The following is a 26418-nucleotide window of genomic DNA, read 5'->3' as shown; positions in this document are numbered from 1 at the left end:
AAGAGGAAAAGTCTCCTAGCTGGCCTCCTTGAGTCCGCCTCATTCAATGTCACTTGCCTCGAGGACGAGTGTAAGTAGCACTCCACAAATGTTTTCATCCGATTATGAAAGGGCGCCGAGTTGACCGAGCATTGTCCTCTCTGCCCGGGAGTTTTTACTTCGAGTTTGGTTTTTACTTGAGTTCCATTGAGTTGATTTGCGTTGAGTTGTGTTCCGTTGATGGCTTAAATTATTGTTGGTTTGGCACTATCCGTAAGATAACAATTGTTCTGCCCGTTACCCCCGTTCGATTCTACTAACCCCGAAAGATTGCCCCTTGCTTGAGCATGAACACGAAATTGGGCAAGAGCTTTCCATTTACAATTACGCGTCTCTCCATCAAACCAGGTTAAGTCAGGCGGCAGCGAAGTGGACTTAAGGCAACGGAATGCCAGCATCCGGAACCTCTTCGCCCCCTCGCCGGCTGAGTTGGCCAAAAAAAAGGAAGCTCGTCAAAGGAGCCGCAGCCAGAGCAGCTTCTCGCTCCAGAGGGCCAGCAGCCAGGATGACGGGATTGGAAATGGTATGGGCACGGGGTTTGGTAGCAAGATGGGCAGCCAGATGGGCCTGCCCAGTTCCAAGAGCTTCGATGATTACGCTCTGGGCATAAATCAATTGCCAATGACTGCGAATCAATCGGCAGTGAGACAATACAATGGCCAGGACCATAACGAGCTGGGCTCAAGTCCTTATGCACCGGCTTCTACAACGGCATCGGCATTGGTAATTCCCAGGACATCGCACAATGGCTGCCATCAGAGTGCATTTGAATTGGCAATGAGCCGGACTCCATCGGAGCACAAAAACTGGAAGTCGACGAGCCAGCTGGAAAATTTTATTAACAGCAACGAGAAGCTGCAGCAGGAGCAGTGGCAGCAGCACCAGCAGCAGGACACTTCTGTTGACTTTGGTAATGAAATGACCTGGGGCAAATCTGCTGAGAAATCGCTGCCATTGAATCACCTGGTGCAAGAAGAAGGATTTTCCCGAGACGACCAGTGGGATTTGGACTTTCAGACGGAGCAGCGCGAAAGTTTGCACAGCCAAAGGTAAATTGACAAAGGGCCCAAAGCACAGGGAATGAGATAGAGAACAGAGAGGTGGAGAAATAGCCAGAAAGGCAAGGCAACTAACCCAAACTGCGTTTAGCTTTTCTATTTTCCATTTTCCAAACCCTTGCACCCGCCGCAATTTGCTGAAGTTTAGCGGATGCTTCAATGGCCATACGGAGGAGAAGGGAGCCATGTAAATGAGCCAAACGTGTAAGCCAAACTAACCTTGACACCCTCCACTCGACTCGACCGAATTGGCAACACGATGGCTGCAACAGTTTGGCCACCATTTGCATATCGAATGGCATTGCGATTGATTGCCCGTTCGATTGGGTCGATAAGGTGGCGGCTTCGTAATGGCAACAGTAGTTGTAAGCAGCTCAAGTGCAAACCGCTCAAATAGTGTGGCAACAAATCGATCAATAAGTCGGGTCTTTTGTGGCATCGGCACCGCCATCGCTATCGCTATCGCCATCGCCAACGGAATTGGAATCGGATTCGGATTCGTATCCCGGCCAGTGGAATTCTCAACTGCCATCGATGCGTGGCCAAGTCACGCGGGGCAACTGGGTGGATATAGATGTGGATGTGGATGCACTGAGCGTGTCACTTCAAGCTGTTGCACAATCGCTGATTTGATTCGAATCGAGCTGAGTTTCAAGCGGGTTACGCATTGCATTTGTTAACAACAAAATTACAAGGGTATCCCCTCCACTGCAGTGCAATCATGCAGAGCAAATGGGGGGGAAAAACTGGATAAAGTGGGGGTCTCGCAGCTGCGATTCAAGTGCGGCACAACTACTATATAATATCAAGTACAGAGCGAGAGTCCACGGAATGCAGTTCGTTGACCGGCGAAGGCTAATTGAGCTGGAGAAAGGTAGCGGAAAGGCATTTGTCAAGTTTGATTGAAAGGGAGTTTGATTTATTGCATTGCGATAACCCAGTTTAATTCAGAGGGCTCCAATTTGGTTTAAGATTGATTTTCGGGGTCGTCGATTGTCGGAGTGTTTTCTACTCTTTGTACTGTTCACAATATGTTACTTCATATTGGAAAAGTTTATAATTGAAATTGATTGGATTAATAGATTAGGAAGGCCTTAGCAACTTCCCACGATTCTTTCTTATGAGTGGAATGATTAATTTGGCGGAATATTAACATATCCCGCTCTCAACTCAGCGCGATATTGTGCTCTAAATTGTTTTGCACTTTATTGCCCCCAGCTCATTTAAGTACATCATCTCGCCTCATTTCGCTTTCTTTTCTATTTTTTTTAAAATTTTTTTTTGCCTTGCGCGGCTATATGTCTGATTAATAAAAACAAAGCGCAAATTGGAAAGGAAATTGCTGTCACTCACTGGCGATGTTGTTGCTGCTGTCAGCAATTGCATTAAAACGATTGGTGTTGCTGTTGCTGTTGCTATTTTTACTCGACTCTTAGTTGACTCCAGAGCCTCGACCCTCGACGATGCGGCATTTAAATACACCGCATGAGTTTAATTTAATGCAACGCAGCAGTTTTATCAAGCGACAACAAAATGCGACGACAGCAATTGCTGTTAACTGCGTTCGCCCCACTCGCACTCACACTCGCACTTGGCATGTCACTGCCACAGCGCTTATCGCCCTCACCGGCTGGCTGATAGGGAAAACTCGTGTGGATGACGCTTCTCCAGTACTCCAGACCTCCAGCCCTCCAGCCCATCAGTCCACCGTCAGCGCCCACCCACTTTTCCTGGGATTACGTATGTGCTTTGCATTTGACTGCCCATTGATGTTGCCAACGCGCTGGTGACGGCGAGAGATGTGCCATTGTGTTGCCAGGCCAAGTCTCTTCAGCTGAGTTCCTTGTACACGTACTTCATGTACCTAAACCCACCAATCCATGACCCCTAAAACCCTTCCGCCCTTGTCTGGCCTTAACCCCTTGGCCACGCCCACTCTGCAACTGTCAAATCATCTCGTCATGGATATGAGCAATTGCCAGGATCTCATCCTGCTGTACAGAGCTCTGGGGCGAGCCTGCATAGAAAATTGGCATGATATGTGATTTGATTGACATGGCACTACGATCCTGCTGCTGCTCCTTCGCAGCCATTTTCGGCCGCTCTTTGTTTGCCAATTTAGTGCCGCCTCTGTCATTTTATTTCTATCAGACCTGCTTGTAATCAGCATTTTTGCCAACGATTTTGACGTTTAATTTGTGAGCCGAGTTACGTCAGCAACAAATCGGTAGGCCTGTCAATCAAAGGGTTTCGCATTCAATTTGCAGGCCATACATGTATGCACTCAAGAAAATATTGAAACTGAAATTAAACCAAATGTAACCAATATTTTGCTTTCAGTAACTAGCATACACTTTACGAAAATTAGAGTGTTTTAAACACAAATTTGTTCAAAACAATTGACAACTTTTATGATGTATGAAGATTAGCTTTTATTGGAAAAGGAAAATGTTGTTTGATACCTTGAAAATTTCTTCGTTTATTTTCCACTTAAGCCCTATTTTTTCGAGTGTATGTGGAGAACTGGAATATTTTGGTCACATTTAATGCAGTTACGGCATTTGTTGCCCGGGGCAATTCAACATTTCGCCCACAATTTTCGGTTGTCGAACGACCAGGACCGTGTTGACTTTGCATGTGGGCAGAAAACAAGGCAGCAACAAGCTTCGTTAGCTTACCACCACCCGACGGCCAAACAGACAACGGCCACTTTGCAGGTCCTATTCCAGATCCAGATCCTGGCACCGACCAGCTCTTCCTGTTGTAGTTACAATTCAAATTCCGACTGGAACCCGCCACGAGCTGGCTGCCTGCAAAATATGCTTCATGCTACGTGGGCCAGCAAAAACATGAACAATAAAAATGGAGACAATAAAATGGAACTACAACAACTACAGCAACTTGATGGCACCGGCAAAAAGCACTGGCAATAGCAACAACACGCTAGAGCAGCGATAACGGTGGACGGCGACAAAAAAAAAATGGCTGCTGTCGCATTTCCGGTGGCAGTCAACATGGCGGATGCCGTGACGCCGCTTTATGAATAACCAGACACAAAATACGAACTGCAAAACGGCCAAAGGTTCATATTTTTGAAGCTTGACATGGTTAGGGATAGTCCACAACTCTGATATGTGGAGCGGGTGATACGAATTAGCCAATTGAAAAATAAATACAGAGCTTATCACCAAAATAAACAATATCAATACAATGAGGACCTTGAAAAATACAAATTTAGTCATTGAAAGTGGAAAAATAAATGGTTTTAATGAAAAATCAATTCGTGATATCATTTCAAATTGGCAAAGCGAAAATAAAATATTATTCGTTGATAATTGATGTTTTATTTAGCGTCATTTTTGCAGATTTTGATAAATTTTGTATTGTGGCTATCTAGATTGTGCACACTGTTGCTTTTTAGAAAGTGGTCGAAGCTCTAAGAAGGTCATTCAACTACATTTTACATTTACAGCAAATAAATTTGTTTTATTAGCAAAATAAATATTTTATAACCTTTGTTACTTTATTACTCTCCTGTGACTGTAATATTTTTATATCCTTATTTTTCATAAAAAGTTGTTCCAAAAATAAAACGTATCTGCTCTGCTTTAGTGCTATTGGCGGATAGGATTTACTGGCATTTCATTTGTGACTTCTTTGTATTCCTTTTCCGACCCTTCAAGTCATGAAAACTTAATAGAATTTTGATTGCCTATCACCAGAACTACACATCGCACCAGCCGGCACCCTTGAATTCGCATTGGTTTTTAATGTAATTTCCCGCTTTTTTTTTGCAGCTATCGACCGGCGGTCGCAGCGACAGCTCAATCGACGCCGTTGGCACAGCGCCTTCAGCGCTTTCGATATCGCCAGCAATTGCAGTTGCAGTTGCAGCAAGAGCCGCATCAGCAGCAGCAGCAGCAACAACAAACGAGTGCTGATATCGACGTTTACGATAGCCCCTTTAACGGCCAGTTATCAGCTGAACCAATAGGCGTAGCCAATTGGCGGAGGGGGAACCTCGAAGGGCCCGTTGGCGGGAGAGCTCCAGTTGAGGCTGAGCACTCAGCGGAGCAGGAGGAGCTGCCACCGGATCGAGTGCTATATCCAGACTCGGAACCGGAGGAAGAGGAGGCAACGCCACGACGCCGTGTTGTGATCAGGCGTCGCATAGTGCGCCCCAGTCGCACCGCTCCACAAGATCCACAGACTCAAACTCCAGAGGTTGTTCCGAAACCCTTCAACGATAGCTCAACTACTGCCGAGATCAACGGCCGCAATCTTGGCTGGCTGACCAGACTGCGCAGTTTTGGATCGATCAATAGGAAAAGCCAGGAGACCGCGGCACCGGCAAAACGTGGCCAACAAAAAGCCATTTCTGCTGCAAGCAACAACAGTTGCAACACCAATCCCATCATGGCCGTCCTGCGTACTATGAAATTAAAGGAGCGACTGGTCATCAGTCTGGGCGCCACCCTTGTCCTGCTCACCCTCCTGCTCATCGTCGATGTGCAGATGGACTTCGGGGTGGCCAATCGCCACCTCCTTCAGCAGCAGCACCAGAAGATCCGACTGGGCAACGACTACGATGCCACGGGTGGCGGCGGAATGCTGCACGAGTTCAAGCGCAAATTCCTGCAGAAGAGGTAAGTCCGCATTCCCGGTGTCCGTCTAGTACACGAAATCTGACTCATCTATTGCTCCAGTCCCGTCATTAATCAGCGGATACCTTTCGAGTTCGCTTGGAATGTGGGCGTGGATGGATGGCCAGCTAGGATGTTGTAATGATTCCCTGCGAGTATTATAATGAAAACTGACCCTCATTGAATTAATGAAGCATTAGTGCATGTAGCTGGAATTTGGTTATCAGTTATCAGAGCTTGAAACATGGGGAGCATGCTAGATGGGATTTGTTGTTTGTACAGTACTCGAAATTTTGTTATTAGGTAAGTGGAAAGTAAGTCGTCTGACAGGAAATTGTTATCATTGCAATATTTTAGAATTTTACCAATACGGCAAGACCATAAACCATATACACCTAGTTCGATACGTTTCCTCCTTTTTCATTTCGAACTCCTAGGTAGCAAAAAGCAGCGTGTTGTAACTTAGTATTCCCCAGACTGGCCAAAGCAAATGAGCCACCGCTGGCCATTCCGGGGGATTAAAAATTATGCACAAATCGCAAACGGGGTCGGGCCATTGACTCCGGCAAACACCCCACTGTTCCCTCGGGGCGACTGAACACGGCAGGGTACATAATTCAATTTAGCTGAAATGCAACAAAAGTTGCAATAAAACTTGGTTGGCCCCGGCATTAAAACGTAATTTGCTACAAAACATAAACCCAAGGCAGGGCCAACTTCTTGGGAACTACAACGAATACAAGAAAGCGGAACAAGCACAGGAGCGCCATGTTAATGCCTTTGCCATGGAGAATATATACAGACGGACGGAGCCGAGTTGCTTTACCTTTGAACACTTCATTTTTTCATGCTGGCCACTTTTTGCGTTGCGTGCGGTGGGCGAAAGTGGGTGGACTTTAAGGGTCCGCCGCCATTTTGCTGCGGCTGGCGGAAGTCGAGTAATAAAACATCAAAATGACGCAGCAAGGCGCAAGGGAAACTGTTAAGACCATCCTTCCAGCTCCCAGGACTTCCACTTCCTCCCAGGTGCAGTAAACGACTCCGGTTCGCATCGCGCATCCCGTGCTGCTTCGGTTTCGGTTCGTTCCGCTCAAGCTTTCGCTCCCGCTCCCTCTCCGGCAACATAAAACGCCAATGTTTAGCCAGTAAATATTTAATTAATTCATAAGCCGCCTGCCACCAGCCCGTAAAATGAATGCCTTCGGAAACCGTTCCTTCGTATTCGCTGCGTCTGAGGGATACCTCTTCCCAGAAAGATCGGGAGCATCAGGGCGGCCAGAAACGCCGGGCTTGAAGCTCCCTGCTATCTACTTATGCGCCAGGGCAAATGCAAAATTATGATGCCTCCATGCACTGAGTCGTGCAACGCGGCTGTGAAGCGTAATAAATTCTATTTAAGCATCAAATGTTTGCCCGTCTCCGTCTTCAGACGCCCCGAAAAGCCCGTGGAGGAAGCCGCTCCGCTTCCTGATTTCCTGTCTTGTCTCCCTCCGCCCCCCCGCTTCGCCCACCAGCCTTATAATTTTTTAATTATTTCATTAAAAACTGAAAACTGAGGCAGCAACTTGGCAATGCTGCAAATGGTGTTTGCCGTCCACGAAGCAGAGGGAAAATTCATTTTCAGTGATGATTCTCATTTTTTGGGCTGTTATCAATCTTTATTCTATTTTCCTTGTTTTCTTTTTATCGTCGGGCATTTCTTAACCCTTTCAATTAAAGTTGCTGTAGCTGACAGAGATTTTAATTCGTTTCTTTTAATACTTTTATAATTGGATTAAATCAAATAAAAATGTGTTAAGATTCATATTAACTTAAACGATTTCGTAATCTTAAATGCTATTATGATTAGATTTTAATTATTAGGAACTCTGCGTAACAAGTTATAGCCATCCATGAACTATACAAGATGGCATTTTCCATGGATGGCAGGTGGAAATGCCGCACTGAAATCCAATTAGGTCTCCCTTAAATCCATCCATTAACCCCTGACAGTGTCACAGCTTTCGACTTGCATAAACTTTCACCTATCACCTATGATCCTGTGGCTGCGCGTTGTCGCTGCATTTGTTGCAGGGCCGTCTATTGCCATTACAGTTGCAGTTGACTGGTTAATTAACCGCAGCACATGGCCAGCTTATGTGGCCAGCGTTACGCACACCACGTGGCACTTTAATGAGCAAAGTTTCGCTTTTGCCAAAGTGTAATTAAGTGCACGCCACATCGATCAGTGCAGTCGAAAACAATGAGGGTTACTACAACACTACCATATAGAGGCATATCCCCATAGCGGAAGCCATTTTGAGCGAGCGCCATAAATATGAGGACCCTTCCTGCAAGTGGTTGCACAAGGGGCGACTTAAATACTTATTAGCACATAAAGTGGCATTATGCGGCTGCCAATAAAATGCGCGAAACGCGCGAAATCCGCCCAGGCTCATTGCGCCGGAAAATTCTTAATAAGCCACCCCGAGCCGTGGAAAAGGCTCTTTGTCGCCCAGATATTGTCTCATCCGAGCTGGGGAAAATGGCAAATGTTGACAGCTTCTCGGCTGTTGGCCTATCTGCTGTCTCGGCCCAGACATTCTCTGGCAACTGTTAATTGAAAAAGTTTTGCATTCTCACACGGCACACACATGTGTGTGTGTGTGTGCAACACACCTGTCTGCTTGACGGATAAGACAAGGCGCCGACAGACACACAGACAGACAAAGGACTTTCGCCCCAAAAACTTGGGGGTACTCGCACAATTAAAAAAAATATATAAGTATTTTCAGAAAACGACAATTTACGAAAAACTCAAATTTCGAAATTCTGGCCTAATGATGTGCACTCCGCTCAGCCTGTGCACACGAGTGCTGTCATTTGGCTTAATGGTCACACAACTGGCGCATAATTCTCGGTTTTCCGGGACATACATACATATGCTAACGAGGTGGAGAAGGAAAATGGGCCGGAAACGGAGCACCCGGCCAGGCCAGGTTAGATCTCAAGCATTTCGCCGAGAGCTGTTAAGAGTCAAGGCTAGCAAAATGGATGCAACAAATTCAAAAACTTTAATTCATTTTTCAAGCACTCTTTTTGTCTGAAGCAGGCGCTGTCTAAACGGCTGCTGATTACCAGCACAAGCACAGTGGAATAGGCTGGCAAAATGCTGCGCAAACTTTGAGAGAAATATGAATCTAAATGAATACGAATTTCTGTCATCAAAACCGGATTTGAATGGAATAAAATGCCACTTATATGTTAGAGAAAGCAAACTTATAAATTGTGAAGAAATTTGTCTCCACCTTTTTTGTTTAGATTGTCTAAGGAAACTTCTGCAAATAATGTTCGCCAAAGTTTGCTGTATTTACCTGATATTAGAGGCACGTCCCCTAGGTGTCGCCACTGTTCCAACTTGTATGGGTTGTGGTTTTGCCCCCTTGAAGTGCCTGCAATTTCAGTTTATTGCAGTCGAGTGAAGAGTCCCATGTGTGTCTAAAGCTTGTGGGTGTGGATGGGGATCTGGATGTGGATGTGGATGTGGGTGTGTTCGTCTTAGGTAAACGCAACTAAAATCCTGGCTGACAAAGTTTGCAGCTTACCGGCAGCAAGTGCGTGTCTTTGGGAGCCTGGCCAGGGGGCACTTAGCTGTCTAGGCTGCTTCAGTTCAGTGTAGCTCGATGGCTGCCACTAAAAGGCAGTGGGGCACTTGGCAGTTGCAATTAGCAACGAGAGCCACCCAGACCATTGTCAAGAGCACCCGGCTGTTGGGTCTCCGCTAATTATGGCAATTTTTTGTTTTTCTTGTACATTTAACTCACTTTTATGCAGCTCCTTTTTAACAGAGGTACTCTCGCTTTCATTTTGTTTTTATTCCAGCAACTCCTCGGGCTCCAAGGAGGCATCCACCCAGGCGGGGGCGAGCCAGAGTGGCGGGGCGACCAGTGGTCAGGATGCGGCTGCCGGAGCTTCGGGCGGAGCAGCCGGACCCGGCACATCAAGGAGCACATCCACGAGGAAGCCCACACCGCACGATCGCTATGCGGATCTGCAGAAGCACCTGCTCAGCGATGAGTACTCGCATGTGATTGTGGACAATGCGCCGGATGTGAGCAGGGACAATCCCACGCTGGCCGAGATGCTGCACCGCAAGGCCAGGTGAGTGGCACATAAAAACCAGTAGCGAAAAAATTCAATTTCCCTTGAGCGGAAGGACATAATGCTTACATTTTTTTTTTTACTTCGGGCCCCCGAGCCACTTTATCCGGCTACGTGGTAATTGATAGTGAAGGTGGGGGAGGTTTACGGTTCTAGGATGGAAAATGGATAGTAAAAGGAGCGTAGGGTGTGCGGCTAGCAGTTACGGCACTTTTCGGTCTTCAACGGAATTGAAATGATTTTTATTGAAATTTACGCTCCATTTACGTGACACATTTACGTTTTAGACATTTAGCCTGTACACTTGAGGAAAAGTTAACTATAACTAAGAAAATGAGATACTCTTGTTTTGAATGTACAGAATGGTACCAATTTTATGGATACAATCTCTCCAACGAACTAGATAGAATGTTATTACAAGACTACAGTGCATTACCGCACTTAGGATTGATTTTCCAACTCTAGATATATGTTTCGCTGAGTGTATGCCCCCCAGAAAGTTCTCGGTGCCCACATCTTTACGGGCATGTCTCTATCTGTCGCTGGTAAGTGTTGCCTGATTGTTGTTGCCGGTGGCAACTGCTCCACTGCTCCTCCTCCCCGATGCCGACCGCCGATAACGTTGATGAGAGTTTGCCTTGTCTCAACACGGCGTATGCGTAATTTCATGCGAGCACAATCAAATAAAAGTGCAATAAAGAAATCAATGTGGATTTGCACTACCACCCACCCATCGGTTATCTGCGTCACCGTTGGCGGCAACTCTTCCGTTTCCCATCTCGGTTTTCCACCCGCACACACTTGAGACAGCAATGAAATTTATTTCGACGAGTTTTCATTTGATTTTCTTTTTCGGTAATCAGCTTAGTTTTCTCCATCTTCCGAACGGTCCTTTTCCAGCGATTTTCCTTTGCTTTTACAATGCGTTTGGCGAATCGTTTTGCTAGTTTGTATCAAAATTGAATACGTAGCGTATGAGTAATTTCATTTGCTCCAATAGTTGCTCAACATTTTGTCCCAGCTGAAGTTGCACAAAAATTCCGGGAGTTGCGGAGATAGTGAGGCAAATCGAAAATGGGTAAAATGCAAAGTGGCAAAAACTTGTCAAGTTGTTGCTGCCCTTGTTGTTGTTTCACTAGCGGTGTGTGTGAGTGGGTGGTGTGTGGTGGGTGGGTGTTGTCTGGCTTGGCTAAGTGTGGGCGTCGGCATTAGCATAAAATGCTTGATTTTCTAATTTATAGCACATCACCGAAAAGCAAGCCGGAAAGTTTGCTACTTCTTTTTTTATTTTTTTTTTGGTGTGTCGCACGTAGCAAAATGCAAATTTCATTAACAAGCGAAATTGCTGGCAGTAAATGTGCAGGGTAAAAAAAGTTGGCAGAAGGTTTAGGTTTACCTGGCTTAGTCGGGCCAAGAAGTTCGGATGCTCTTGCAAGCAAAGTGCAAATTTTATGAAAGTGATTCTATTAAATTACTTGCTTACTACACAATGGTACTTAGTTTTAAGATGCTCTGTAAGTTTGGGCTTTACAAAATTACGATAAATTTGTTGCGCTGATAGCTAGCTAAAGGTAATCCCATCAAACCAATTTGGGAATGTTCATTCTCAAAACCATTTAAGTACCATATGTGTTTGAGCGCAATCTACTGCTTATTACTAGTCCCAATTGCAGTGAAAAGCTAATCCTTACAACTCAGCCCCCTACAACTAATCAACCCAAAAAGATAGAAGGATCTGAGTTAGCTGAAACAGGATCAAGGCGGCGCCCGGATGCTGTGGCTCCATCTCCTCACGATTCCACCACTCCTGCTGTCGCCTGTCGCTCGTCTCCTGGCGATATCTCATTAAAATTCTGTCGCCGAGCAGCTCCCCACATGCTCGACGTTCTCCCATATCTCTCGTCCCCTTTTAGCTGGCGGCTTAGTCAGCAGTTTTTGGCCCAGAGCTCCGGTAACAATGCAGCCAAGAAAAGACTGCAGGTGGGGTAAAACTAAAAAAGAATGCAATGTGACAAAATGCAAATGTGCCTAAAATTACTAGATGAGTTATTACCAGCGGCAGCTGAAGAGTCAGGTACAAGCCTGTCCGGCATTAGCCGGGTATATAATTACGACAATGTTGCCGCTGAATCAGCCCAAGTCCCCGGGTCACGTTTAATTAGTATGACAAATTTTTAATTAGCTTGCAATTGCGAGCGCCGAGCGGTGGCAGAAATCTTATTTCGAGGGAATTACACCCGGCTAAATAGAAGAAACAGCAGAACTTTTACCAGCTGTCGGTCAGGATGCGAATCCTGAGAATCCAGCGAACGCCGGCTAATAAAAGACTATGCTCAATGTCGACGAGTGTGTAAAACTCCGAGAGCTTGCTGACATTTCTGATGGCGAAGTGGAAATGGAAGTGGAAGTTTTCCAACCTCGACCCACTCCACACTCCACACCCATCAGCTCCTCGCGGATCCCAGCTGCAGTTTGGTCTGCTGTCATTGGTTTTAATGTTCGCGCTCTTGCCGCCGCTGAAGTTTTATCCCCGTCTACAATATAAGTTTAATTTCACTTTCCTTTTGGCCCAGCTCCCCCTCTCACTGCAAACTCGGCTCAAAAGTGTCCGTGCTGCAGTCCCGGGTCCGTCCATTTCGATGGCTCCTCGTTGGTCTTGGCGGCCGCAAAATTTCACACGCACAAACTTTTCCTTCTCTCCATCTAAGCAGCACTTTTGCGGCTATGTGGCTGCGGCCAGGACGCAGCTGCTCCATGCTGGGTAGTCTCTGGATAGTCGGGGAAATCGGGTAGAAAACTGGAGGACTCTGCGCGTTTGCGAAACTTTACTGACATTTTCTTATGGCAAAATAATTGCGGACTTGCGGGGCGGCTGGGGTTTGGTGGGACTTAAGCAAAGGCCAGGACATGCCGGCTGACAGCTGTTATTATAGTACCCACTTCGGCCGGCGGTATAACACCGAGGATAACAGCACCAACAATGGCAGTAGAAAGCCAGTCATTCGGCCAGTCATAATCCCGGGTGGAAAGTTTACCTCAGACGCGAGACTCCCATGGGCTAAGCTCCAATCCCTTGGAAAATGAAATTTAATATTTGGTTAATGAGTAATTGTTAGCAGAGGGAAGATGCCAGCACATCCAACAGGTATTCCAGTCGTGAAAAAAAGTAACCATTCCGTTTGTACGTTACATTTTTTTAAGCTTCATAACTATCAGTTACCTGTAACACAGTTTTCGTTAAACAAAATCCAGGCTTATGGCATCTTTCCACCGCTTTTCACATTTCTCTTTAGCCTAAATTCGCGAAATAATATTAAGCTGTAAGCAAAGTTTATTCGTGGCCATTGCCATGGCAGCGATGCTCTGCATCGGACTTGGCCAGCGGGATTCAGGACTGCGGCACTTGGGAATTCAGGAGACCGCCTGCCCTGTCAAATCGTCAAACCGAGCGCAATTAAGCTGATTAGTGAGCGTCATTCAGAGTGAAGCCCGTCCACGTCCGTCGTCCCATCGCTGACATAAATAAATTTAATTTCCGCTAAACATAACTCAAAGTAAACTTTTGACGCGAGTAACCGCCAGGAACGTGCAACTGTCGAGGGAAGCGGGTCGGCGGTTGCGGGGTACTACCAATTATATGAAAATCTCTTTTTCAATTATTTTTCCTTTTTTTCGTGCATTTCGCAGCGTTTCTGTTTTTGCGCTGCGGTACGTTGTTGTCATCGTCGTTGAGCTGTCAACGCTTTGCATAACAAAGTTTTTCGCGGGCTTAGACCACTGGAATGGTGGGTGGTGGGGGGAGGGTTTGGTGGTTGAAGGACAGTGGGTGGGTGGAGGCGGCCATGGGGCCGTTTTTGGGGGGGCTGGTGGCCGACTGTCACTGCGGTTGTCAGCGTTTGTAAGACCATGTTTGCCGGGATATGTGCTTGTGGGCCACGTGTCACGTGCGCTTTTGGCGTGCTTTTAGCTCCTCCCAGTAGCACACCAACACCCCTCCCCCCCCATCATTTGGACCCACCTTCTTCAGCACTTTCTCTTGTAATGCGATTTCGGGTTTTGTTGACTGCCGGCCGCTGCAACTGATTTACGTGACTCAATTACCCAAGGGATTTGAATTCGGTTCGGGCTGGCGCTCTTTCTTTGTTTCAGTGTTGTTTCGGCCCCGAATATGCAACAGCTGGCCATTCGGAGCAAGCCGCAGACTCGCAGAAACATATGGCCACTCTGCGGACAGTGGCCAGTGCTTAGTCAGTGTCCGGATCGGGCGGCTTCATCAATTACGTAGCTCCTGCACCGGATTCCATTGGCCAACTCTACTCCATGGGCGGGCTGCTCCACCGCAGTTGACAAATGAAGCATGGGCTGAAATTTGACTGTGCCAAGCTAACACGTTGCTTAGCATACTTTGGGGCACACAGCCAAAAGAAGCTAACGAATGAGATATTTAATAAGATCCACCCCAGAAATCGTAATATTATATGATTATAAACTATGTATTATTTCAATGTGTCTTACTTTAGGAAGAACATTCTTCTTTTCGTGTCAAAACTTTATTTGTATGGCAATCGGTACTTATTATAGAAGCAATTATATTCAAATGTTCAACCCTTTGGCTCAGCTTTAATCCTGCCGACTCGAATCGGTTTGCCTTAGCCTGAACCTGATGGAACCTTCGTCACTTCTTTTGGCCCCCTTCCTGACCTGCGAATCCTGGTCATTGTCACCGGATTCCGAGCACTTTTACGCCGCCAGGTGAAAGGGGTTGCTCAACTCTCGGAAGTTGTCACCATTTCCATAGAACGCTGATATATTGAAAGTCATTCGGGGCACAAGAAGGTTGTCTGCCAGACATTTGTTTCCTTCCTGCGCAGAAAGACCATCTCAGGCGGCGAAAAAAGGTTTAGGCGTTGAAGTATAACAGACGTCGGTGGGCAAATTATGAATGGGCTGGGAGTGGGTGGTGGAGCAAGTGGATGTAGAAGGACAATGAGTTATGTAGACGCCAGTGGGAGCAGCATTTGGGGGAGCAGCATTTGGGGGAGCACGGAACGGATATGACTTCATTATCGTGATAAGCTTGCTGCACAATGGAGCTGACAACGCCGCCCGTTTCCCACTTTTTCACTGACCAACGAAGCGAGTTCAGGGTTTTGCATTTCAATTTGTCGTTACTGACTGTGACTACTGCTATAAATTGTTGTGCATTGTGAATTGCAACGGGATAGCTAATGCCGATGGAGAGCACTTTGCAGCTTAAATTCTGGCAGGGCCTGCAGTGCTTAACCAGCACAAATTGGACTAAATCTGAAAGCGTAACTGCCAGGGCTTAAGACAAAAGCATTGGCCATGTGAGCGGCACATGTCAAACGTGGAGTGCAAAGCATAATCGGAGAGGAAAAGATATTTTCCGACAATTGCCAGTCTGTCTGGCGGCAACAGGAAAAATCGACCACCAAAGATTACGGCTGGCTGATGTGGGGGTGTCTTGGCATTTGCAAACCAAATTGTCATGACAGCAGCGGCAAAGAAAGGGAAAAGGAGCACAAGGAGCAGGGCGCATTGCTTTGACAAATCAATGTGAGAAATCTTGATATGCAGCCCAAAGCATAGCATACTTATGAGGGAGCCCCGAGAACTGGCTGCACTGTGCGAAAAGTACACTACTCCCTTTAGATACGAACTATTCGTTGCTACTTACATGACATATGTATCTTGATATCAAACAATTTGGTATAATCATAAATAAGGCAGCACATTCTTACTTCAAATTTTAGAGGAAGCTTTCTTATTATCAGGTATTACATTTACTTCGAGTGTACGGCTCCAGCTTGATTGTCCTTATGGCTTCCTTTTGCTTGCAAACGACAGCTGGCTCTCTTGGCTGCTATGCTCGATTTTTACTTACATTTCTGCCATTTTGTTTCCCTTTTGCCCGCACTATCTCTGAACCCGAACAACTTTCTCATCTCTCTTTGCAGTGCAAATGCCAGCACTTTGGAGCGCTTCCAATTGCGCATCACGAAGAAGGAGCTGTACGGCGAGCAGGACACTCTGGTGGATGCGGTGCTACGTGACATGATCAAGCTGCCAATACAGCATGTTGGTAAGACAGTCTGCTTCCGTTTCATTCAGCCGTTCGGCAATTGTGGGATTGTAAAGTCATAAATACTGGCCAAGTTTGTTGAACCCCAACTCCCCCCCTCCACCGACGAACATTCGAACTTTAGTGGGGTTTACACGAGGCCAAAAAGTGTAAGCGGGGCAAAAGAGACTCAGCTGCGCATTTAACTCAATTATGTAGGGCTTGGCGGCTGGCATTATTGAGGTGCCACTGCGAAACTATTTTCATAGCAAAGTTTTTCCAGCGCATTCATTAAACTCATAATTTATTAATAATAAACTTTTAACAGCGGCTGCACGGAGCTGCGAAAAGAAAACTCATTTGCAGTTAAGGGGAAGCCAAGGGATAGACAGGAGTTGGGCGGCCCGAGCGCAACAATGACACTGTGGCAGCATAATTGCTGCAACTTTGGCTTTGTTCTGCCTGGCATTTATCACGTATACGCCGCGTGTACACTTGCGCACACAAACACAGCCAAACATTCAGCCCTTTGGCGTTAGAACAACTTTAGAGAGATAATTCATAAGTAATATAGGACCAATTTGCATTTGTTTGTTTTAGAATAAATTCCAATGAAATGTGGCGTGTGTGTGGCAGGAGTTTCGGTTTTATTTTCCCTTACGGTCAGTCAGCAGCTTGACTGCAATGCCCAAACTACAATGAGCCAAGTTTTCGGTTCACTACACACACTGAATCGCAAAAGCAAGCCAAGGCGGGTTTTATTTCGGGCTTCTTTGTGCGGTTGCGTTTACGCAATATTTGTGTGCTCTTTGAATGCATTTTAATTGCTATTTAGTCGAGTGTAATTTGTTTATGCAGTCCGCTCGGTACGGTACGGTTTGCCATTTTAAAAGCCGACTGCAGTCCGGTGATCGCTGATGTGAGAATTGCATGAATTTTTGGTTTTTGCTTCAATTAATTCCGAGTGCTTGATTAATTTACATTCATTCCACTGTCTTTTCTCCGTTCGCAGTGCAAAAGGAGGGCGGCACCCAGCTGAAATTGATCATCGAGTACCCAAACGATATCAAGGCCTTAATGAAGCCGATGCGGTGAGTTTGGCCAACGGATGGACGAAGATTTCCCGGTCTGTCGCCGCTTAATGCATTTGTCCCTTGGATTTCCGCGCGCGTAATGAATGCAACTTTCGCCCACTTGTCGACAACACTTTTCGCACAGTCGAGTAAATAAAATTGCGCTTTTTATTCGCTGACTTTCCTGCGGCCTGTCGATGGAAATTCCACGTCCATTGCCGTCGTTTTGCGGTGGCACTTCAAGCTGCTCGCAAATTTAAAACATTCATGCACTTTTTAATGAGATTTAAACGCGTTGGCTTGGTCAGCGCGCTGGCTTCCCATTCCGCCATCTCTGCCATTGCAGCTGCCAAAGTGCAAAGTGTCCTTATAATGCCATTCATTTGCAATTTAAATGAAAGCCCTTCTCCTTCTCTGCTCTTCTTTTTTTTTAAATAAATATATAGGAACATTTCGTTCTTTTTTCGTTTTATTTTTTTTAATAGCACTCCCTTTCGTGTAAGTAATTAAGCTGGCACATAGCACGTAGCAATGCAGGTTCACCGTGGGAAAATTCAAAGTGGCCCCACGCAAATGCATTAAGCTGGTGACAGAAGCCCGCAGTTTCTATTCATTTCATTATGTCGCATCCCCACCTCTGATCCCGCTCATTTGCAATTTGCATTTCCACAGGTTTCCACGGGAGCAGCAAACGCTGCCCAACCACTTCTACTTCACGGACTACGAGCGCCACAACGCCGAGATTGCCGCCTTCCACCTGGACAGGTGAGTTCCGACTCCATTCCATTCCATTCCAATTCGACGCCACCCTGAACTTTCACCGGATGCACTCGAGTGCACAAGAATTCCGTTGTGAAATCGTTCGATCGAATTAAATCTGCCCAGGCATCGTGTAAATGTCTGGCATACTCTTATTTATTTTTAATTTAATTTTCAATTATACGTAAATATTTATGGTGAGCATTGAACGGATTCCCACCGCAGCACAAAGGCGGGAAAATCGGGAAAATATTGTGCAAAATCAATTTGAAATATTCAATTAGGCAAACCAGACTGTGCTCTGCAGACTGGCTGAAAATACCTGAATTTAATTTTAAGCGACTAAAAAGGGATTGTTTTGAATGCAACGAAAAAAATATACATATATGTATATTTATGATCCTTGCACTAAAACTATTAAAATTAAAATGAAAACCACTTTATGCATAAAATTTTTAAAATAATAGACATATTGATAGCATTTTCGGTTCATGCCTGTTAATTAAGCAAATTTTTGGATTTTATTTTAGTGTCCCTATCTAGGTGTTCCCTACAAATAATAGTCACTTCCTTGGCCAATACTCGTAATAGTAAAATTCCGGTTGGCAGTGCTCAAATTATTTTCGCTACCACATTTCAACTTTATGGCCCCTTGAAAGTTATTCCTTTTTTTAGTGCATGACAAAGCAATCAAATTAACCAATTTGTCTGCCATGTGAACCGGTCCCTTGGCCAACATTCGGCCAGGCCAGCATTCAAATTTATAACGCTTTGGATGCCTGACCCTCGGCGATTAGAATCCCAATAATCCACACACACACACACACACACATACTGAGGTCAGACCGCAGTCAATTTATGTTCATTATTTATGATGGCCGGGCGGAATAAAATAAAAAATGTCCATACATTTACCCGTTCGGGGTGGCCAAGGCCAAAACGGTGCCATTAAATGATGTTTAAGAATATATTTTTCAAAAGGGCGAAAAAGCTGTGGCGCCAACTCATGTAAATGATGTGGCCACATAACCCCACTGACTGCCTGGCTATCTGGCTATCTGCGCCCTTTCATGGCTAATTAACTTGGCCAAGTGGCCTGACATGTCCTGCCGTAATTTAGACCGAAATTGTCTGCATAGTTAGCAGCTGCTTGCCTTTGACAAAACTTTGACGGCCAGGTTAATTGCCGGGGGATTTTTGAATTTAGATAAGGCGTCATAACTTGTGTAATTGTTGTGGCTGCCAACCGCACGCACATGCCGCACATATCCTCTAATCGAGTTGGCTCCACTCTCCTCCTGTCGATTGGCTGGCCAAAACTCCCGAGAATTGGACGGCCTAACTTCTGGCAACTCGAGCTGTCAGCCCTCTCTAATGGAGTCACATGTGTGTGATGGAGTGGCTCCGTGTGGCTGATGGAAATTTACGGCATTTTCCCATTTTGACCTCAGTGGCTGCCAATGCCCAGACAATGAAACATGCTTCATGTTGCCAAATAATTTCGATAATATTTTCTGGTCAGTCTGGCCACCACCACCACCATCCCCATCCACCATAAATCCCATGCGAACCCTTTAAGGTCGAAAGAGATTAACAGTGGACTAGGTGAAAAGATTTATGAAATCTTCATTTATTCGTTTCGATGCGAGGTCTATTCTTTACGCTGCTACCATCGTAATTTGATTGATGAAAATAAAGCTAAAGAGGCTCGGATTTCGCAAAATTAGCACAATTGTTGTGCTTGGGCTTGGTTTTCTTAAATAAACAAGGAATTATTTTCCTTATTGTATTACTCCCACCGTCCGTTTCCCTGACAACAGCCCACAAATATTTTTCATGTTCTTGATTACGCATTCCGGTTCACACGCAGTCGCTTTCCTTCGCCCCCACAAACCATTAAGAAAAAGTTTACCCACAGAGCTCTTATTTCTCGTAGGATGTTTCAGTTAATACAGGGTACTCATAGACCATATGGGGTATATTCCACACGTAACTCAATTCAACAAAGGTAATAGGCAGATTTTTACATTCCTAAGATGTTTGTTTTAATAGTATTTAGATTATTTGTGGCAAGATAACATTAAGCTCATATTTATAAGTACATTGCTTACAGGATATCTTCAATTCGTCCACCTTGACTATATTTTTTCCCGCCCGTATTTTTTTTTTTGGCATTTTGTTAACCGCTTTTCTGCACCCCTCTACGGTTTCAGGATCCTGGGATTCCGGCGTGCCATGCCCGTGGCCGGTCGTACGCTGAACATTACGACCGAAATTTATCAACTGGCCGAGGAGAATTTATTGAAGACGTTCTTTGTTTCGCCATCGCTGAATTTATGCTTCCATGGCAAGTGCTCGTACTATTGTGACACCTCGCATGCCATTTGCGGCAATCCGGACATGTTGGAGGGCTCCTTCGCCGCCTTTCTGCCCAACTTTGAGTCGGGCAATCGCAAGGTATGTATCGTATTCCTAGCCACGCTGATACACCGCGTCCACATTGCACAGCCACCTCATCCAGCATCCAGCACGCATGCCAGTGGGTTGGAATTGGGATGGGATGGGATGACATGGTATGGGTATCATGTCTGCGGGCCCGGCTAAGTGGTTTTTGATTAATGCACGGCCAGCTTTAACACTGCTCCAGATTACAATTTATGCTCTGCCCGCTTTCATTACCACATTCGTGCGCCTGGCCGTTCGGGCCAAATAACAAATCACTTTATTTACTTAGTTCGTAAGCTGTTTGTATGTTTGGGTGTCTATGTGGCTCGCAACAGGTGAGCTATGGACTATGGACGATGGACTATGGCTAGGTGTTGGTCAGTTCTTAGAGATACAACTCACTTAAGGCTTAGAGGGAATTTTTAATAGCTGGCTGCCTGGCTGGCCCAAAAAGCAAAAGAACTCACTTTTAATTTGCATAATTTCTGTTGTTCGTATGCCTTTTATCCTTTGTTTGTGCGGATGCCGGACTCGTTTACCTTTTCAGCCAACCCAGCGAGCCACTTCATTGCCATGCCCATTTCATTCATTCGTTTGGCCGTTGAATTAAGAGCAGAAATATTGTATCAGTTCTTCAGCGACTGGTAAAGCGTAAAATGGAATATAAAATGCAGGGACCCGGGACTCAGTCGTTGGCGTTAATAAATTCTACAGTCCACTCCATCAACGTAAAAAAACACGAGCGGTGGGCGAATAAAAAAGAGGAAAATGGCAACAGCTTTTAAATGCAAATTACCGAAAAATTAAAGCCCAGTCTTGTCCACTTCAGGACTTCGGGACTGTCTCCTCGGTTGGCGAGCTGTGGCCATAAAAAGGGTTCAGTTCAGCCGGTGGACTCATCCCTCAGATTTGCCGCAGCGCAGGCATTTTATTTTTAGTCTATTTTGAAAGGAGATATATATATATTTTTAGTATCCCTGCCCCGAAGCCTCAAAGGAATAATTCTCTTTATTTTCCCCCTTTTTTTGCGGCTCGCTCTCCAAACAGTTTACAAGTAGAAAATGGTTAAGTGTATACTTGAGATTTGGCGTAAGGCAAAACTGTAAATTATGCACAAGAGATCATTTTTCTTTCTCCTCTTGCACAGCCCCATTTCTTCACCCTTATTTTTCCCCCTCCCCCTTGTGCTATTCAGGTTTTTCCTACTTTCCTTTTCCGGCCTGGCTAAGTTTTGTTTTCCCTGCGTTGTAAACAACGAGGAAATTTTTGTAACTGAACAGAATTTTAATTAAGTTGCAAATTTGATTTGCACGCTTGTTAAATGCTTTGGGAATTCAGTTAAGGGGGATCTACGGGTAACTAAATTGCAAGGACCTAAAGAAAAAGGGATAAATAATCGTGATAACTAAACAATTGATTAGATTAGAGCTGGGATAGAGTGGAGCTGAAGCATTTATAAATGAATTCTTTCTAATTGAGGAGAGGAGCTGACTTTAATCACAGAAATTGGCTTAAATTCAGGTGCTTCAATATCATCGAACTAAGTTATTTAGGGCATTTATTATTCCTACTAATCTTGTTTTATTTAACATTAAAGTATCGCCTGCAACTTCAACTTCATACACTTGAAATAATAACAAAACCTAGGGCGCATTTCATTTCATTTGAATAACTAAAGTATTTTTGGTCACATTTTTAATTAAATGCTTTTATTATTCGGTTAATAAATGCGGACTGTGATAATTGCATTCCATGAAAGTCCGCCGACTTTGGGGCGTCCATTTACATAAAAGTCATTGCATCTTAAAGCTCTGCCATGGCGTTCACAAACTTATCAAGTCCATTTAACGCGAAGCTAACAAAAATTGCAAATTGCTTGCCTCACATTCTATGTTTTTTGCGCGTTTCCCATTTCCCGCTGCTCTTATAAAATTTAATTTTGCTTGATTTATGCATATTTTTTTTTTAACTTTTTGACTAAGCTAAGGTGAACAGTGGAGCTAAAGAGCGCTATGAGAATCCCCGCTTCGCTGTCACCATGGCAGCGTTAACTTACCTGGGTTATTCGCTTTATGTTTGCTTTTTTCACATATTTTTTTCTCGTAGTAGTTTGTTGCTTTTCCCCAAGTTTGCATTTTCCGCTTTCTGTTTGCCTTGCTTTGCTTTGCGCGCCGCCTGCTGCATTCTTTCCCGCGAAAAGCGGCGGGAAATCCCCCCAACCCCCAAAATGGGCACCCCTGTTTTGGTCCGCGCTTCCGGTCATTACACACTCCGCCGATGCCACGCCCACTCAGCATAAAACGCCCAACGCGCCGAGCTTTTATGATGCATTTTTGTGCGCTCTCCCCTTCTTATTTTTAATTCTTTTCTATACATATATATTTCATATATAATTTGTTGTTTTGCTGCTCCCGCTCCCGTTTCTGCTGCTCCTGTTCCCGATCCTGCTCCTTGTTGCTGTTGCTGTTTCTGTTCTGTTGTTGTCGTTGTTGTTGTCGCTATTGTTGACCCCCTGACCCCGCAACACAGGGACGCAAGGTAAGTTGCGGTGGCCCACAGGAAACGCAGGGGTCGAGACTAAAGTTTTATTGCCCACCTCCAGTTCGAGGCGAATAATTTAATTTAAGCAAAATTAATTTGGAGTTGCAGTTGAAGGAATTCGCAAGAAAGACGGGCAAAGCAGCCATAAAGCAAAATTATTAGTTTTACACTCGTGGAAAACTGAAATTTTGTGTTCTTAAAGTTAATAAACCAAAAAAATTAGACGTGAAAAACTTTTCATTGAATTTAAGGGGTATATGAGAAACAGAAAGGTAACGTTTATAAAACCTTTCATATTTGGAAACAAATCTTTAGGCATTTAAATAAGACAGTGAGAACTAGAAGATGTTACTTTAAAATATTAAAAAATATTAGAAAACTATATTTCTTGCCTTTTGCAACGACAGACATTACTCGGGCGATTGCGTAAGCGGTTTACTGTCGGCCTGCAAGAATGCGAATTGATTTCCGGTCGTCCTTTGCTTTTTTTACCCAACAGCTGTGGCGGCATCCCTGGCGACGGTCCTACCACAAAAGGAAGAAGGCCCAATGGGAGACAGATGCCAATTATTGTGCCCTGGTATGTATACCCCAAGTGCGGCCCGTGCTCGTGCTGCGGTTTCTTTTATTTAATTTGCATTTAAACTCGATTGAAATGCAAATGTTTTTATTGTGGTCGTAGCGGGAGGGCGGCGCTTCTGACTGAAGCTGCTGACTTAATTAAGACATCGCTGGCCGAGCTGCAGCTTAATTTTGCATTTGATTTTCCCATTTTCTCCTCCTCCACCAACTCGCTCCTGTGCACGATGCCCACTTAGGTCCGGGATATTCCGCCCTACGACGATGGAAGGCGACTGTACGACCTGATGGACATGGCCGTCTTTGATTTTCTCACTGGCAACATGGATCGTCATCATTACGAGACATTCAAGTGAGTAGCATTGGAGTGTGGGTGGTATAGGCTATATGGGGCTAAGCCAAGCGGAGGGGGGCGCACTGCTGTCTATGTCTGCGTCTGGGTGTAGTGTGTATCTATGTCCTTGGCATGGTAACTAATGCGATCGGTTTATTTCCGCACACATGGCTTTGTTGGCTTCCTGCCTTCGTATCCTCGGTCTGCCTTTGGCACGTTACGTATGCGCCCTGTGTGCGCCTAAGCGCCTGCATTTGCCAGGGATATGCCAGCACCTGCATGCCAAGCAGCCGCCAATGCCGATGCCGATGCCGGTGCCGTGGCCACAGATGCAGATGCAGCAGCTGGAAAGATATTTTCAGACCGCCTGCAAAAGGTTGCAAAACATCTCCAGGTTGTAAGCCGCCACACCAACGCCCCCGACATCATCGATGCGCCGGGTCTTTGGAGACCAGGTGCCAGGTGACTTGGCTGCGCTGCTGCTGCTAAATTGTTTGTTATGCAAAAGCGTTTGTTGGGCTTACGGCGATGTCATCGCTGGCACCCAGCTAACACCTGGCCGAAATAGTGGCCCCGTCCTGGTGCATTTCTGACTTTCCATGCCACACACTTTTGCCAGGCAATTATCCCCTCCGCCAATCGCGTCCAGGAAAGTCCTTCGAAGGACCTGCCCTGGCTGATTGCCGAATTCACTCTAATTTGGCCCGTCTTTCGTTTGCATTCCAGGGTCTACGGCAACGAGACTTTCCCCCTGCATTTGGACCACGGCCGTGGTTTCGGGCGGCCCTTCCACGACGAGCTCTCCATCCTGGCGCCCGTGCTGCAATGCTGCCTGATACGCAAGTCGACGCTCGTCAAGCTGCTGGAGTGAGTATATACAAATATATATTCTGCATTAAACAGCATAGCATTTTGAACAAGTGCGACTCTTATTTAAAGCAAACTACTAAACTGTACGGCTTAAATAGTTGCGTCTGAAAGTTGTACACTATTAAATGCAATTTAAGCCAACAGAAACCAATGAACTTATCCTATCACCAATTATTATCTTTCGGGTTTGATTTGCTTTAATTAAATTTAGCCATTGAAAGCGATTAAATATCAAATGCTTCATAAGCTAAATTGTAGCATTTAGCTGTAATTGATTATCAATCACTTATGTAATGTTTCCAGTAGTTGAAACACAGAAGTGAGGTGTTAAGCTTATAACGATTATTAAAAGCACTATTCAAATGGCCTATTTTATTTATCTGCTAGGTTCCACAATGGTCCCAAGCCGCTGTCCCAGCTGATGGGCGAGTCCCTGAGCCAGGATCCCGTCAGTCCGGTGCTCTGGCAGCCGCACCTGGAGGCCCTGGACCGCCGGACCGGCATCATCCTGCAAAGCATACGCGACTGCATAAAGCGCAATCCGCCGGGCGACGTGGACGGATCCGAGACGGACGTCTCCTCGTAGCGATGAGGAGGCGACCGGAGTGAGCCCACAAATCATCCTAGAGCATTAGATTAAATCCCCTAGCTGTTAGTCGCGTGTCCTGTGTGTTGAAACTGAAACAAAAAACAATTAGCGTTAATGTGTTGGTGGCAATCGGTCTTTGGAAAAGATCAACGTCCTAAGTGAAGGAATCCCTGTCGCTCTGTCTGCACATACCAAAAAACGGAAATTAGAAAACGAGGCCAAGAGCCGAGGGCGGAAATGAATTCACTCTAATGTTTATACTTTCACCTAGATTGTTTGTCGGGCAGCTGGAAAATGCTTTGATTGGCAATGAAATTTGAGTACCTCCCACCCAATCGCACACCCAAATCAAAAGGAGCACTATCGTACGCTTACAGTGGGTGCCAAAAGTAAACGAAGACGCCATGTGCAAACAACTTGAACGGGAAAGTAAAAACTAAAATATAGGGCAAATCTTGACATTTTGCCAGCGTGCGCCAGAAGGAAACTTGTTCAAAAGACTATAAAACATAAACAACAAGAACTAAAACTGAAAGGATAACTACAAAAAATTGAAACTATTTTCTAAATATTTATTTATAATTTTTGCATACATTTTATGACTTTTACACATGTGCATACACTTTTCTCGTATGCAATGATGCCCCTACCCCCCGCCCATTCTCAAGAAAAGTTGTTGCAAGTTTAGTTCGTAAGTTGACCTAACATTATGATCGATATCAGGCGTAGCTTTATCCGATTCAAGGATCGTCTTATTAGTTAGTCCAATCAGTTCCAGCGAGAATCATGTACTTCATCATGTCGGAAGCAAAACAAACGTGAAACAACTACTGTTAACAAACTAATTAATACTATTATTGAGTACATAGCTAAGTTAAATTTGTTTTTATTATTGTAACGTTTTTCAATTGTACCTTGAGTGGTTGAGATAGAGAGCATTGATTGGCCAAGAAAAGAAGAAGAGACAGGTGAATAGAGTGTGAAAACTATGAGAAAACAACAACAAAAATGTGTTAGACATAGTAAAATTTTAGTGAAAATTTCTGATGTAATTAATAAAAAAGTACCAAAGAAATCTTGTGTGTTTTCATGGAGTGCATATAATAAAAATTCACTTTCCGTTCCTGAAATAGAATCTTAGTGTGGGCACGGCTTAAAGAGCATGGCATACGGCTCTTAATCAAGAGAGAAAATATTAAAAGAGAATTTAGGATTCTCTTATACATAAAAAAGAAGAAGATCGATCGCTGCTCAATTGGGAACAGT

General features: G+C 45.0%; 1 protein-coding gene across 2 annotated transcripts; it reads left to right on the top strand.

Annotated features, from left to right (window-relative positions):
• Nucleotides 1-26215, top strand: LOC117143762 (extracellular serine/threonine protein CG31145). 2 transcript variants are annotated; one of them, XM_033308578.1, is made up of 13 exons: nucleotides 1-70; nucleotides 388-1088; nucleotides 4895-5743; nucleotides 9602-9880; nucleotides 15859-15983; nucleotides 16975-17053; nucleotides 17708-17800; nucleotides 20008-20251; nucleotides 22769-22777; nucleotides 23280-23360; nucleotides 23599-23711; nucleotides 24420-24560; nucleotides 24951-26215. In XM_033308578.1, the coding sequence occupies exons 1-13, from the start codon at nucleotides 47-49 to the stop codon at nucleotides 25147-25149; spliced, it is 2937 nt and encodes a 978-aa protein (XP_033164469.1). In that variant the 5' UTR covers nucleotides 1-46; the 3' UTR covers nucleotides 25150-26215. The 2 variants fall into 2 exon arrangements, with proteins under 2 accessions (XP_033164469.1, XP_033164471.1); XM_033308580.1 differs by lacking the exon at nucleotides 22769-22777 and having other exon boundaries at nucleotides 5-70.
• The last annotated feature ends 203 nt before the right edge of the window (nucleotides 26216-26418 follow it).

The sequence above is a fragment of the Drosophila mauritiana genome, chromosome 3R, assembly GCF_004382145.1.
Source record: "Drosophila mauritiana strain mau12 chromosome 3R, ASM438214v1, whole genome shotgun sequence".
Taxonomy (NCBI): Eukaryota; Metazoa; Arthropoda; class Insecta; order Diptera; family Drosophilidae; genus Drosophila; species Drosophila mauritiana.
This window is presented reverse-complemented; position numbering and strand designations above follow the sequence as displayed.